Source organism: Apium graveolens, chromosome 5 (genome assembly GCF_009905375.1).
Source record: "Apium graveolens cultivar Ventura chromosome 5, ASM990537v1, whole genome shotgun sequence".
NCBI lineage: Eukaryota > Viridiplantae > Streptophyta > Magnoliopsida > Apiales > Apiaceae > Apium > Apium graveolens.
Genome location: NC_133651.1, coordinates 4,256,084 through 4,271,272, shown reverse-complemented (window position 1 = coordinate 4,271,272; position 15,189 = coordinate 4,256,084). Strand labels below are relative to the sequence as shown.

The following is a 15,189-nucleotide window of genomic DNA, read 5'->3' as shown; positions in this document are numbered from 1 at the left end:
AACGTATATTTAAAACACTATACAGATGCGTGATAAACGGGCACATCGTCAGCTACAAAATGATTTGGTTGAGCATATATCCCGGTTCGCTAATAATCGTTAATTTTTATTTTGTAACATTTAAATTTAGTGCTTTGTGTGATGTATTTTGATAATTATGTTTTTCATTCATGTGTTGTTTTTACATTTTTGGTATTATTATGTAATCTTTAAATTTAATATTTTTGTGTGAGATGTTTTTAAATTACTTTAATTTTATTACTATAATTGCAACATAATAAAATTAAATTAAATTCGAATAAAAATAATTAATTACTTTAATAAAAATTAAATTATTTGAAATATAATATAATATGAATAAATTGGATCCTACACATTAAAGGAAGTGGGCATAACATTGAAGTAAGTTGGCCAATTATTTCACTTGACCAACCCAATTTGACCTGGTACATGCGGACCCCAGAAAAAGTTAAATTAGGCGACCCAACATTGGAGCTGCTGTAAGGGTCGCAAGAAGGGTCTTGGGGGATTGACAACTTGTCACACTCTGATGCGTATCTGTACTGCTTCCCGGTCGCCTCTGCCGCCGCTTAACCCCCGAGTTCATGGAAACATGTTTTAGACCGTACACTTGCAGTTCACAAATCACAAGTATGTACGTCAGTTCATTTTTGACTTGTACCATTAAAGGTTAAAAATAAATTGTAAAGTAAAATAATTTTTTAACAAAAAAAATGAATTAGAGAAATGAAAATATTTCAATATTGATTTGATGATAAAATTTGCATTTTTTTACTTGTATTAAGAAATAAAAATAATATTAAAAATATATTATATGATCAACCGTATTTACATATACACAATCTACCTATACTATATTATAATAACCAGAATGTATTATAATAACGGTTGTTCCTTAATTTTAATTATTAAAAAATAAATAAATAGTATTATATATCCACTAAACTACTAAATTATTAAACTACTACTCATATAGTCTACTTATCCTACTAAACTATAGTCACAGCTTATCCTATTATTAAAAAAATAAAAAAAAATTAGTATTATATATATGTTAAACTATTGAATCCTTAAACTACAAAGGGGGTGTATTTAACTAAAATTTTAATGTATTATATATAATTCATGAATTTTAATGGATTATATAGATTTTGATTTTACGCGGATTCTAGATAAAATGTCGTAAAGTTAATGAAGAGTCTTTAAGATTTAAACACAATCCCTCAAAATCTCATGAATTATGGTGCGATTTCAAAAACCATAAAATAAATTGAACAATGCCACAAAATCCATCATTTTATGAAATCCAAAAAAATCCGTCAGCATTTGAATATCATTAGATTTTAATGAATATGAATTTTAAATAATCCCAGTTGAATACGACCAGATTTTTAAGCATAATTTAAAATCTCGATTGAATACCACCAGATTTTGTAGCATAATTTAAAATCCTAGTTGAATACCATAAAATTCTGATACATTTTTAAAATCTCAGTCGAATACACCTAAATTTCATGAATGAAAAAAATCCCTAAGAATCCTAATTCAATACACTCCTAAATATAATATACTTATCCTACTAAACTATGACCACGTGTTATCCTACTATTTTTATAAATTTATTATTATTATATATTTAGATAAATAATTTTAAAATTATAATATGACGGGATAAATAAAAAATTTAAATATTAACGGAAATCCGTACATCGCACGGGATTTAAAGCTAGCTATTATAAAAAATTTAAATACCTTTTCCGGTACAGGGCTTAAGTTTTTGGCTCTACAGGGAGTTAAAATTTCAACTTTTAAGAATTTCGTGATTATTATTGAATTTTATCCAACACTCCGTAAAAAACAAATAAACGAACATGTTTCCCCAAATGTTGAATATATAAGACGAGACAAGATTTGCAATTGAACTTGTATAATAATGCACAGCCACCAAGTTCCACAGATTGGAACTGTTAAGGTGAACACTGATGCGGCTTTGTTTGAGCATTCCAACTGTTTCAGTTTTGCAATGGTAGCTAGAGATCATGAAGGAACAATGCTGGAGGCTGCCTCAAGTTGTCGACCAGGAAGCTTACATCCAGAACTTGCAGAAATCATTGGTATAAGGGAAGCTCTGAGTTGGATAAAGAATAAAAACTGGTCATCGACGGTTGTGGAGTCTGATTGTCTGGGAGCAATTCAGGCTATTAGGTGTTCATCAATAAATCTCTCGTACTTGGGTCGAGTAGTTGATGAATGCAGAAAATTACTTGATGATTTAGAGTCACGAAATGTGTCTTTAAAATTTGTAAAACGGTCCGCGAACATGGTAGCTCACTATTTAGCGAGATACTCAAGTTCAATAGCCGATCGTAGTTGGGATAGGGAAAAAGTCCATCCCGATTTGCTTCATGTTTTGCTTGATGATTTGAAAGAGTAATAAAATCATATTCCTTTCTGGCAAAAAAAAAAAAAAAAGTTGGAATAACATACACCTAAAGTCTACGCAAATTTTTGCCCAAAAAAAAAAGAAAAAAAAGTCTACGCAAAATGGTTTATGTAGTACAGTCATACAGAGTTGCCGGTTCCGGAAATCACACATGCCCGGGTTCTGGCTGGAGTAGTTTATTAATCTAATTTATTTTAATTAGTTTGCGGTTTTTAATAATAGTAAATTTCTCTATTCACAATAATTTCATCCATTAAAATTACCCAAATTCATAAATTTAATACTTAACATGCCAATAATTACATACTAGATAAACTCATAAATAAGGCTTGTCAAAAAAATTCAAAAAATCTGATATCCGTTCGGAAAATTCGCATTCGTATCCGAGAAAAAACGGATATTATTCATATTTGAAATAAAACGAATATTAACAGTATTTAAATCTGGAATATTTGAAGCTGAATTAAAACACATATATGATATTTAAATTATATAAATGTATAATTATATATAATTTAAAATTTATTCTATTCGTTTATATTGTGTGTATATGCATTAAATAATGCATTTATACAAATTTATATGATTGTACAAATACTTTATACATATATGAATATATTATTTGACTTTAATCGTAAAAAATGATCTAAAATCATCATCAATGCGGATATTATCCGTATTTGAATCCGATGATTGCGAATACAGATACGGATATAAGCATATCCGAATTATCCGTTTACAGCCTACTCCTAAACCATATAATCCAGCATAACCGAAAATATACATATAATAAATTTTAAGAAAATGTCAAAGAAAAATATTTTCCATGTTCAAGTTATAGCTATCCCGAGAGTTGATTTAAAAATAGTAGTAATATTCTTTGACGATATTGTAAGCCGGAGCATCAAAGGACATCAGATGTTTTTTTAGGGATGCATTCGAAAGAAAATTCTTGTTTATTTAATTATAATTCTAGATTTTTAGCACTTTGTATTTAATTTAAATTTAATACTTCTTTTAAAATTAAATGGAGTTCAACAAATTTTAATATGTATTTTAAAATATGTAATATTCATATTTGATTTTAATTAAATTTGATGATGTTTTAAGATTCAATTTTTTTTATAAATTTTATAAAATGATAAAATTTAAAAATATAGGAGATTGAAATTTGTAAAGAAGATTGTAATAACAGATAAAGAAGGTGCTGGAGAGAGGAAAGAAGCAGCCTAGCCCAATTAGTATTTCAAATCGTTTTGGAGCTTCCCAAATTGGGCCTGGATAAGACAAAGACTTGCTCCTTTCTCTCATTTTTTAACAAAATCTTATAGGCAAAATCTAAAGCCTATTATTAAGCCAAATTTTGTGGAGTCTATTTAAACCAAGGTTGAGTCACCTTCCTAGTATTTATGTCACCAAAATGAGCCGCACAATTTTATGTATGCATGATGTTATATTAAATACGAAATATTAAAAATTTGGTTGTTGGTTCCTGGTCATTCAATTTTAAAATAGTTAGATTAAATTGATGAGAACCGTTAGATACAGACTTAAAATTATTATTAAAGAGGTATAATGTTCGAATCTAACCAACAACAAATTAAAATTATAAATTTCAATATATAATGATAAAAATTAATGTGCATCACACGGGTTATATATTACTCCCTCCGTCCCTAAAAACTTTTTTCGTTTTGACTTTTTACACTATTCATGGTTAACGATTAACTACCAATTTACGTATAATTTTCTAATCTATAAGATCAAATATAGTTATGAGTGATATTGTTGGATTAATATTTACGAGTACTTTAATACAATAAAATTTTATATTTAATACTAATACGAAATTAAAGATATTAAGAGTATTTTCAATGGCAAAATGCAAAATGGTTGACTATAATGGTTGGCTATCACCATTTTGTAAAATTTTAGCTAAATGGTTTGATATATACTCCAATAGTATTATCTATATTATGATTATATAAAGTTATACCTAATAGCATTTTCAACCATGTAAAACCCTTAACTAAAAATCATTAATACATACTATAAATAAAAAATATAGAGATTATGTAAAAAAAAATCCATCTCCAATATTACATTCCCCTTATTTATAAATATAGTCAACCAACTATATTTGTTGAACCCTGTAATGAATTTGTAAAAAAAATTCTAATAATTTATTAGCATATCGAAATAATATATCCTATTTATAATAACATAAATTTTAATAACATAATATTTTTAAAATATAGCTAATTAATATAGCCAATATCATCGAAGTATAATATCTTATAGGTTCAACAAATTTTACATATTATTCTACCGGTCCAATTATAACCAACACCATTGAAGATACTTTAAGGGTTTTCTTGGTTGGCCAAATATAGCTAACTAAAAATGATTGTCTATGATTTTTGCTAGGGAATACATGGCTGGAGTATAATTATTTTTACATATTATATAAATATGCCACATACTTGACACCTAAATGCAACTAAATTATTTAGATAAGGGTTTATAGTATTGAAAATACTATAATAATCAAAAGTGTGCATTGGTAAACGTGTCCAAAATAAATGGGAAAAATGATATAGAGACGGAGGGAGTAGCATGTAATTAAACATAGAGTTCGAAAAGAGTAAAATGTATACAATCTTATTTTTATCCATAGCATGAAATGAAAAGACTATTTTTTTATAAATACCCTCGACTTGTGTATATATGATAAATAAAAAATAAAAAATTTATATATTAAATACTCGACAAGAACTAAGAAAGAATTAGAAACAAACAAAAATTTAGTCACAGTACCTTAGCCCATTTTGACTTAATTTCATGTATATAAATTAAAGTTTTATAAAAACAGTAGAACCCTAATATTTTGACATAATTTGGCAGATTTAACCCGTTCCAGAACTACTTTTGTTAGATGATTGAGATAACACTTATTAATAATTACCAATATACTTTTAATATAATAAAATTATTACTTATTATTTTTTAATATATTTTCTTTGACAAATAGCATTTATAATTTTATTAATAAATATTTATTTTAATAAAATTTTCAAATAAACTATGATAAAATAAATTTATAAACACTTCAAATATCAAACCGTGCTTATTTATCTAAATTAGAGTCAACCTTAAGTCTTAACAAAATATTGTGGTGGTCATCTGAACGAAACGTTGACTGAATTTCCCTGTTGTTTATCGAATTATCCAAAGTAAAATGTTGGTTCTTCAACAAACTCAATCAATTATCATATATAACCATGCTTATCATTAACAACATTATTGAGAGTTGATATGTACACAGCTTCGTACGCAATTTTTTTAATATTGTGACTAAAACATTTTTATGTATATATTTAATTTTAAACTATTATTTTTATCATAAATAAGCCTAAGCCGCTACCTTTCGGATGCGCACTGAGACTATTCTGAGATATATAAGAATAATAAAAATATTAAAAACCACAAAATTGTTAGAATTTTTTTCTCAAATATTTTATAAAGGATAAATTTTCTCGTAATAATATGAGAACCTGCGTGCATTCATATGCGCCCACGAATTAAATTTAAATACGTGTCATGTCATGTAATTTTGTAAATATTTTGGTACAAATTTTGATTTACCTAATATTACTTTAAAGATAATTTGGTCTTTTAATTTCAGAAAAGGATGTACACATAAAAGATAAATGCAAGAGTCCTAAAATAGTTTTCAAAACCGTTCCCAAATGATTAATTATCAATATTACTGGTTCTTTCATAAGAACTGGCATGAGCCTTCCTCAATAAATATCAATCAATCAATCATATGCAATAATACCGCCTAGGATAGTGTATGGGGAGAGTATATCGTAATTCGTACACAAACTTACTCTCATTCCAAAAAATGAAGAGACTGTTTCCTGAAAAGACCCCCGACGTGTGTGCGCGTAAATAATGATTCATAAAAGTAAATACAGTAAGCGAGACAATAATAAATAATGATACAATACCTCAGTCCATGGTCTTTTTCACATGGGACTTACCATAAAAAATTTCGTTCATTGATTCATTGTCGTAAGTTCCTTCAATTTCTCATTTTGCACTATTTTTGATGACCAAAACTCAATATTTCCCTTAAAGATCACTCTCCAAACTAAATATTTGAATTAGCACAAACCTGTCAAAAAAACTAAAATAGAACACAACCCATCTACCATATCATGCAATTAGCCATATGGATTTAAAAAGCGAAATTGTAGCACCTGCATCAGCAACTAAGACTATTAATAACTATGAGAACAAACTACCAAACTTATTAAGCATAAGTAATAGACAAAGAAAATTATTACAAGTTACCAAAAAGTGGACTAAATTACAAGCTACACATGTAAACTACGAAAGTCCAAACTAATCTGTCACCCTAATTCTCTTGCGCCAAGATCTTCTATCCGAGGTCATCACTGAGGTTTAGGGCCCTTAAGTCCAGCATGAGCAGATCAACCTAAGTCCGCCTTGGCCTCCCTCTCTTTCTCGATCCCGATACTACTAAATTCTCCACCCTGCGCACTGGAACAACTATTCTTCTTCGCCTAATATGCTCAAACCAACGCAATCGACCTTCTCTTATTTTTTCTGCGATAGACCCAACTCGTAATTAAAAACACGTCACCTGTCAGTTGAGAAAAAATTTTGAAACTATTTTCGGGGTATTTCATAGAGTTTGGGCATTGCTTTCAGATGAAGAATTTGGCAGAAAATATAGAGACCGGATTTCTAAATCAGAAGATCTTTATACATACGGTGGTGACTCATTTCATACTTAACATTACAAAGATCTTATTCTAATCTCATCAATAATCAAAGATCACCAAAATCTAGGTGTCCATGGCTACTAATCGAATTTTTTAATCAATGTAAATATTTATACTAATATTTACGATAATAAATTAGAGGGCCTCCATTATAACACCTTTTTGACTAAATTTATTAGTACTTATTTTTCTCATTTATTATTTATAAAAAAATTAGTAAATGCAACTTAAAATTGGAAAGGAAGTTGAGAATGTACAGATATTTGAGAGAGGCCAACAAACTCAGTACTGTACTCATCTTTTTTAATTTCTATCTGGACAGTACGTGTATAATACACACAATCTCTCTCCCTCCTCTCTCTCTCTCTCTCTCTCTCTCTCTCTCTCTCTCTCTCTCTCTCTCATTTCATAATAACTATCCCATCATCCCCAAACAAATACACACACACGCCTATAAATACACACACGATCTGGCGTCGGGTTTTTGTTACTAAAAATCTCAATTTCAACTTTCTCGCTGTCCTTGTTCTCCATTTAGTACGTACAAATAGAATCACAGGAGTTTACTCATTTGCTTCTTCTCTTCGTCTGTGTATTGGGATCATAAATTGTTAAAATATCGGATCAAGCACCATTGCACTCTCTCTCCCTCCCAAGTCTTAACCAAAGGTTTATCTCTCCCTCTCTCTCTCTCCCTCCCTCTCTCCCTCTCTCCCTCTCTCTCTCTTTCTCTCTCCCTCTCATGCTCTCTATCTCTCTCTCCCCCCTCTCTCTCCAAACAAAAGGTTTAACTCTGTTCCTCTCATTTAGCGTCCATTACAGTTACGTTTACGCAATATTCGTATGTAATATCTAAATAACCGTTTTCTGCAGATTCTTCCCGGAGAGACGTCGTCGTTTTAGCTTCATTCTCTTAATCAAGATTCAGATGAACTTGTAATATTAAGGTCATTATCTTTCACCGCTTTATTTCATTTTTCCAATCTTGTTTTGTAAAAAAAAATATATGAGAATTGAGACGTTTATATTTCTTTCTAATTTTACATTATTCTTCTGTGCACAAATCCATGTTTCTTGCATTTCAAGTTTATATATTCACCATGTTTATATATGAACATAAGTTTATTTTGTGTGTGTGTGCGCGCAACAGTCTTGACTTGACTTATTAAGATTCAAGAATAGTAAAAATGGTGCTTATTTTGTTTCTGCAATAGGTTAAAATGGTGCTTATTAATTTGATTGCATTGCACATATAAATTCTTCTTGATTAAATGTTTGTATTTTTACTATTTTTATATATTTTGGGGGTCAACTCTAGCACCCTCTAATTACCCTCTAATTACATTTAATTATCTGTTCTTTCTTTAATGGAAACCAATTAATGTATGCAGGACAGGGTTAAAAAAAATGTATTCATACACATCATCTAGTTCCCCATGTGCAGCCTGCAAGATGCTTCGTCGAAAATGTACGGAAGATTGTGTGTTTGCACCGTATTTTCGAGCTGACCAGCCTCAAAAATTTTCTAGTGTTCACAAAATTTTTGGTGCTAGTAATGTATCAAAACTACTCAATGAGTTGCCTGTGGAGCAACGTGAGGCCGCTGTTAAGTCTTTAGTGTACGAGGCTGATGCTCGTATTAGGGACCCTGTTTATGGCTGTTGTGGAGTAATCTCGGCCCTGCAGAATAAACTGGAGCATCTTCAGAGGGACTTGTATATTGCTAAGAAAGAACTCGCACGTTATATTGGGCCTTCTGCTATGTTACCTATAATCCAGGGTACGGAGAATTTCTTGCCCCGGTATCAACAGGAACAGGCTCAGGCTCAGGCTCAGGCTCAGGCTCAGGCTCAGGCTCAGGCTCAGGCTCAGGCTCAGGCTCAAGCTCAGGCTCAGGCTCAAGCTCAGGCTCAAGCTCAGGCTCAGATGATGTCTTACAATATGCAACAGTCTCAGATGATGCCGCCTTATAATATGCAACGGTCTCAGAAGTTGGTACCTTATCGTATGCAACAGAGTCAGATGAGGCCTCAAGATTATATACAACAGTCTCAGATGAGGCCTAATAATGTGCAGCAGGTTCAGATGATGGGGGGATTACAGCAAACTGTGGCTAACCCGAATCTGTTGGCGATGCAACAGCAGCAGCAGTATCAGCAATATATGGAGGCTCAGCAAGTAGCAGCAGCTGTGGCAGCAGTCAAAGAACAGGAAATGTTGAGGAGTTATGAGGCCCAACAGGCGTTTGCTGCTAAAGAACAGGAACTGTTGAGGAATAATGATCTAGAAGAGTTGGAGATTCTTAGAGAACAAGAATATTACAAGAATTTTATGGCACAACATATCGCTAAAAGAGAACAAGAAGTGATTTTGAGGATTTACCATGAGAAGCAACAGGCGGCATTGGCACAACAGCAAATACCTCCATCTGATCTTTTGGGATATGATATCACGGGCCAGGGCCAGGCAGCCACTGCAAAAGAACAGGAATTGTTAAGGAATAACAAACTAGAAGAGGTGGAGATTCCTAGAAAACAGGAGCGTTATAAGAATTATATGGCGCAACAGATTGCTGCTAGAGAAAATGAACTGATATTTAGGACTTATGGTGAGAAGCAACATGCAGCATTGGCGCAACAGCAAGAACCTCAGTCTGATCTTTTGGGATATGATATCATGGGCCAGGGCCAGGAAGCCACTGCTAAAGAACAGGAATTGTTAAGGAACAACGAACTAGAAGAGGTGGAGATTTCTAGAAAACAGGAGCGTTATAAGAATTATATGGCACAACAGATTGCTGCTAGAGAAGATGAACTGATATTTAGGACTTATGGTGAGAAGCAACAGGCGTTATTGTCGCAACAGCAAGGACCTCAATCTGATTTTCTGGTGGGATATGATGTCACAGGCCAGGGCCAGGGTCACATTCCCTGTGGTGAGTCGAGACAGATGAGTGTTCAAGCTGGTATGTCGCCTGCATTGGCATTTGGTTCATCGGAAAGCCCTTATCAGATTCAGCAACATGCACAAGTTGATCTTCACCAGCACGACCATGAACTTCAGGCCACATCCCAGCTTTTGCTCGAGGAACAGGAGCTGCAAGCTTTAGCTTTGGCGCTGGAGCAACCACTACAGTTGGATCCACATCAATCTTTGACGCTGGAGCAACCACTACAGTTGGAACCCCAGCAGGAGGAGCAGCAGCATAAAGATGGAAGTGAAGAGGAGGTTGGAAGCTCTGATCCTTCATGATAGATTTCAGCTTTTTTTTGGTTAACTACTAGGTAAGCTCACCAAGTCACTTTTCTTGTGTGCATTTTAATTACCTTCCACATATTTGTTTGGATAATGCAAATGCATAAATTCACATGAGCTCATAAAAATGTTCCCCTCTAAAAGTTAATGACCCACATTGGTCACTGCATTAGGATTGTTTTCTCTGGGATTTGTATTTATGGAATAAGATTTTGGTATTACATTTCTTAACTTGAACTAAGTATTATTCTTCTGTAGTGAATTATGGTTCTTTTACTGTCTAGATACACACCTTCAACATAATTATGATAATCCTGATTCCCTATTTATCGCTTCTGCATGCAATATTCAATTTTTGCTTATCTTTTGCTTCCTTTGCAATTAAAGTGATCAAGATGCTGGTATCTTAAATGCAACATTTTTCTTGAGCTAAACTAGTCAATGCGATACTGAAAGCTTTCAAAATAACTACTGAGAAGTTCTATCTTATATACATGCATCTCTTGTCAATGTAAAAATCTAGAAACAATTCTGATTTTCCTTTGTTCTTTAAATGTAATTACCATAATAATGCTTTGTTTGTAAATTAATGAGCTTAAAGGATGGAATGAAACTTTGACTAGATTATTGGTTAATTCTTGGTAAACTTTCACAAATTTTTAATGGACATTTTGCGATATCACATCACTCGCTTCACCAAAATTTACTCTCTTCCTCTGCTAATCCTCTTATTTTCTCAGTAATTTTCTTCCCTTTGTATCATATAACCTCATATATCCAGACCAACACAACCTAATTAAGGCATAGCACATGTTGGTCCTCAATATCAGTTATAAGACACGGAGTACTCACATCATCTTCTCTATAAATTATGTTGCTTTAATATATCCGGTTATGAGAAATTTGACAGAGAAGATGGCGAGGAATGTGGATAACAGGATAAGGCTTGATACAGTTAATCTTCAAAACTTGATAATAGAGACTGCTAACTTGTCCTTTTTTTTGTTAAACAGTTCAATTCTTTCAGATAATGTGAAGTGTGAAATTATCTTTTGAGTATTAGTTATCTAAGTTAATACCTAGACATGCATATAGTCATTGTTTGTTGGAGACAATGCGAAGAAAACTAGAGAATTATTTTACGCAAAATAACTTTAGCAATAGATAATTTTTTCTGCAGTTGTGATTTTGCTCTGTGTATAACTCGTTACAGATGATATACGTTTAAAGATTATGTGTGCTTGAGTAGTTCCTTTAGTATGAAATTCAATAATACGAACTCTCATTATGCTCATCTAATTATGTTTTTTACGGGTTTTGTCACAGCTGAGCAAAGTATACAAGGCAAACGTACAGAGGAAAGAAGAGACGGTAAGAGAGATGTTCACATCTGAGAGTTAGAAGGTCGTAATTCCAGGAGTAGGTTTCTTTGTATTTCTAAACCAATAGTACTGATTGTTGTTGGTATTTTGAAAAATGAAAACTACATGCATACTGGGCTCATACACATATAGACTGTTGTACAATTTCTAGAGTAGAATTCAGGTGGCACATTGGTTTCATCTACAGCCACATAGGAGTAGTAGTAATTTTCATACCTTCAGAAATACATATATGTCATTTTTAGCCTTAGCCCTTGATCTTGAAAATTGAAATTGCTTGCCAATTGTTTGTTGAGATGCTGATGTTTGATCACAATTTCTTAGTATTCCATTCCCCTTCAGAACTACTTTGTTGCTTTGTTACTTGCCAAGATACGGATCACAGAAAGATATTTTTTTAATCTTAATACACTTAATGTCGATTGTATAAAGGAATACCGTTTAATATTAATATACAGTTAATAATAGTTTAGAGAATAATGTTTATGAGGTTATCTCATCTAAATTTTCGGAAGGAAAAAAAAATTATATAAAATATGAGGACATTATTGTACTTGTAAAAATTTACGTACATTTATAAAAATGCCACTAATATTTTATACTAAAAATCACATATGTCTAAGTTTTATGAGATAATCTCCCTTTTCTCTTATATAATATAAAAATAGAGTATTTGTAATACCTTGAGAATAATAATAGAGGGCGTTTGGAAATTTGAATTTCATTTTAAATGAGGGATTTCAAATGACAGGATTTGAGTTGTTATTTCAAATTCTTATGTTTATACTAATATTTGAATGTTTTGGATTTCAAATAAAATTCAAATTACCAAAAAGTTTATTTGATCAAATCCAGAATTTCAAATTAAATCTAGTTTCCCAAACGGGCCAATAGGGTATTTGTTTACCAAGAACAAGTCCAACACATTCTTATTCATTTTTATATATAATATAAAAAATATCTTTTAGTACTTAAGATATATTTCTTATACTCGATCCTCATTCAATATTATATTACTAAAAGCGCATTTTTTCATTAAAATATAATATAAAAAAGAGAGAAAACTAGTGAGTTCACGTCATATACTAAAATTTTAATTAGAAAATCTCGTAGAAAAAAAAGATAATTATAAGCACTGTTCTAAAAAGCGAAAAGCGGGAATCGGGATTGTTCGGTGAAAATACCTTTCAGTGATTAATCGAAAGCAATTTATTTAATAAATAATAATAAATAATTATATTTAAATGTCACTAGCATTCCATATGTTTTACAAAAATAAAATCACATATCATTAATTCAATATTGAATTTTTTTTTGCAGAAATATAAATATTTCTATTGATAAAAATCAATAATACAATTCGGAGGGACATAATTTTCCTTCATTCATCAAAGTATATTATCTAACCGAAAAGCAAGCAAGTGCTCCCGAAAATTTAGACAATATCGCTTCAATGTCCGATCAGATAACCCACAGTTAGGCCTCATTAAAACCCCTCAAGATTAAAACCCACTGGAAAAAAACTCATGAGAGGAAAAATAGTAACCACTAAAAAATATATTATACAATACTAAGTATAAACTATAATCTGATATTGCGCGGCCAATTTCGCATATCTTCAACATTATCTTGTAATCCGAAAATTTGATTGATAATTGAGCTTTAACTCTGATATGAGAACCCCCATTAAATCTCTTACCATCCTGGAAATAAAACCAAGGAGACAAAAAAAAATTAAAAAAATGATTATTAAAATTATAAAACAACTACAAATATATAATACATAATAATAACATAAAATCTAGCCAAAAATATTAGTTAGACACAAGCAAGCCCCATAAATTGGCACAAAACAAGCCCGATAAATTGACACAAAACAAGCCCCATAAATTTGTACAAAACACGCCCGATAAATTGGCACAAGATTTCCTCTAAAGGCCAAAATTATGCCCACAAATAGGCCACCCATAAAAGCATTCAATCAAAACACTTATTAAAATATCTAACAAATAATTAAATAGATTCTAGATTTGTAACTCCCTCTTTAAGTAAATACCAAAATTACTCTAACAATTATGATATCAACAATTAAATTGAGCAATTACTACCAATTAGATCAAAATTATAGCAACAAGTCAATCACTTAAAATCCTAACTAGGAGATAACACAATCAATACTCAATAAAAGAAATAAATATTAATACTCATATTCAAAATTTGAAAACAAAAACCTTTCATTAAAAAACAATTATAATATATAAAATTAAAACTGAGAATTAAATGCCCCTGCTAAAAACTAATAAAAGGACAATAAGTTTTATATTTGAAATAAACAAACTAGCACCAATTTGGTAACCGTACATAATTAAAGCAATCAAAATTAAAATCAAAACTTACCAAGAAAAGATGACATTCATAGAATCAATAACGATAAAAATATTGTATTAGCAAGAATCAATAACAATAAAAATATTGTATTAGCAAGCGACTACAAATCAATGACTATGGTTATAAAACTGAAGTACGAGGAACAACCGGACAACACCCAAATGAGATACCTCATACTTTCTCCGGGAGTTATCTAATACTTGAATACATTGAACATGACAGAAACAAAATAACATATTGTAAAATCAATAAGAGCATTTTGAGAAAATTGTAATATGCTATTATTCAGCCAAGCCCCCAATCACTAGAATTGGTCTCTGTACATACATGACACATTCATAAAACAGCAGTGCAACCACTTAAACCAAAGAAGCAATAACCATCAAAGATTTAAAACATTATTGTTATACCCACGTCAAGTTTAAAGATTGATTCTATCCATCTCAATACAGGATCATAAAACAACCAAGTATCAAAATTAGAACAAAATAATCCAAGTAACAACATACAATTTTAATGGTCACTGGAGCAAAGATACTCATTCTTAATAATTAAATTGTAGATACAGAATATAGTTTCAAGAATTTATACCTGATTTGCAGACTTCATTCACACAGACTTTGCATTAATTCTTGTATGAAAGCAATTAGCAGGAGAACATAGTTGATTTGAGAATGTCTTTGTGAATTATGATAGCAATCATATGGATCCAGTGCAGCCCGATTGTTTTTAAATTTGATTGCTGTAAACCAAAATCACATTTCTCATTTCACTCCTCAGTCTCCACCTCCCCTACTATATACACACAAAACCCCTGTATCTATCTCCTCCACATCTCGCCACCATGACAATCCGCTTCGGCATAATCCAAAAGCTCCTCTCCACC

At 31.3% G+C, this 15,189-nt stretch overlaps 2 protein-coding genes across 3 annotated transcripts; both read left to right on the top strand.

The window, feature by feature from the left end:
* The first annotated feature begins 1,954 nt into the window (after positions 1-1,954).
* On the top strand, positions 1,955-2,455 carry LOC141659673 (uncharacterized). Its single transcript, XM_074466598.1, has one exon. The coding sequence runs from the start codon at positions 1,955-1,957 to the stop codon at positions 2,453-2,455; it is 501 nt and encodes a 166-aa protein (XP_074322699.1).
* A 5,110-nt stretch (positions 2,456-7,565) lies between these two features.
* LOC141661354 (uncharacterized) lies at positions 7,566-12,221 on the top strand. 2 transcript variants are annotated; one of them, XM_074468344.1, is made up of 4 exons: positions 7,566-7,947; positions 8,152-8,225; positions 8,675-10,562; positions 11,860-12,221. In XM_074468344.1, exon 3 carries the CDS (start codon positions 8,686-8,688, stop codon positions 10,528-10,530), a length of 1,845 nt encoding a protein of 614 aa, XP_074324445.1. In that variant the 5' UTR covers positions 7,566-7,947; positions 8,152-8,225; positions 8,675-8,685; the 3' UTR covers positions 10,531-10,562; positions 11,860-12,221. The 2 variants fall into 2 exon arrangements, with proteins under 2 accessions (XP_074324445.1, XP_074324444.1); XM_074468343.1 differs by having other exon boundaries at positions 8,670-10,562.
* The last annotated feature ends 2,968 nt before the right edge of the window (positions 12,222-15,189 follow it).

Excerpts from the sequence above, each read along its gene's own strand:
- LOC141659673 (XM_074466598.1), top strand. The coding sequence starts at position 1,955 with ATGCACAGCCACCAAGTTCCACAGATTGGAACTGTTAAGGTGAACACT.
- LOC141661354 (XM_074468344.1), top strand. The coding sequence starts at position 8,686 with ATGTATTCATACACATCATCTAGTTCCCCATGTGCAGCCTGCAAGATG.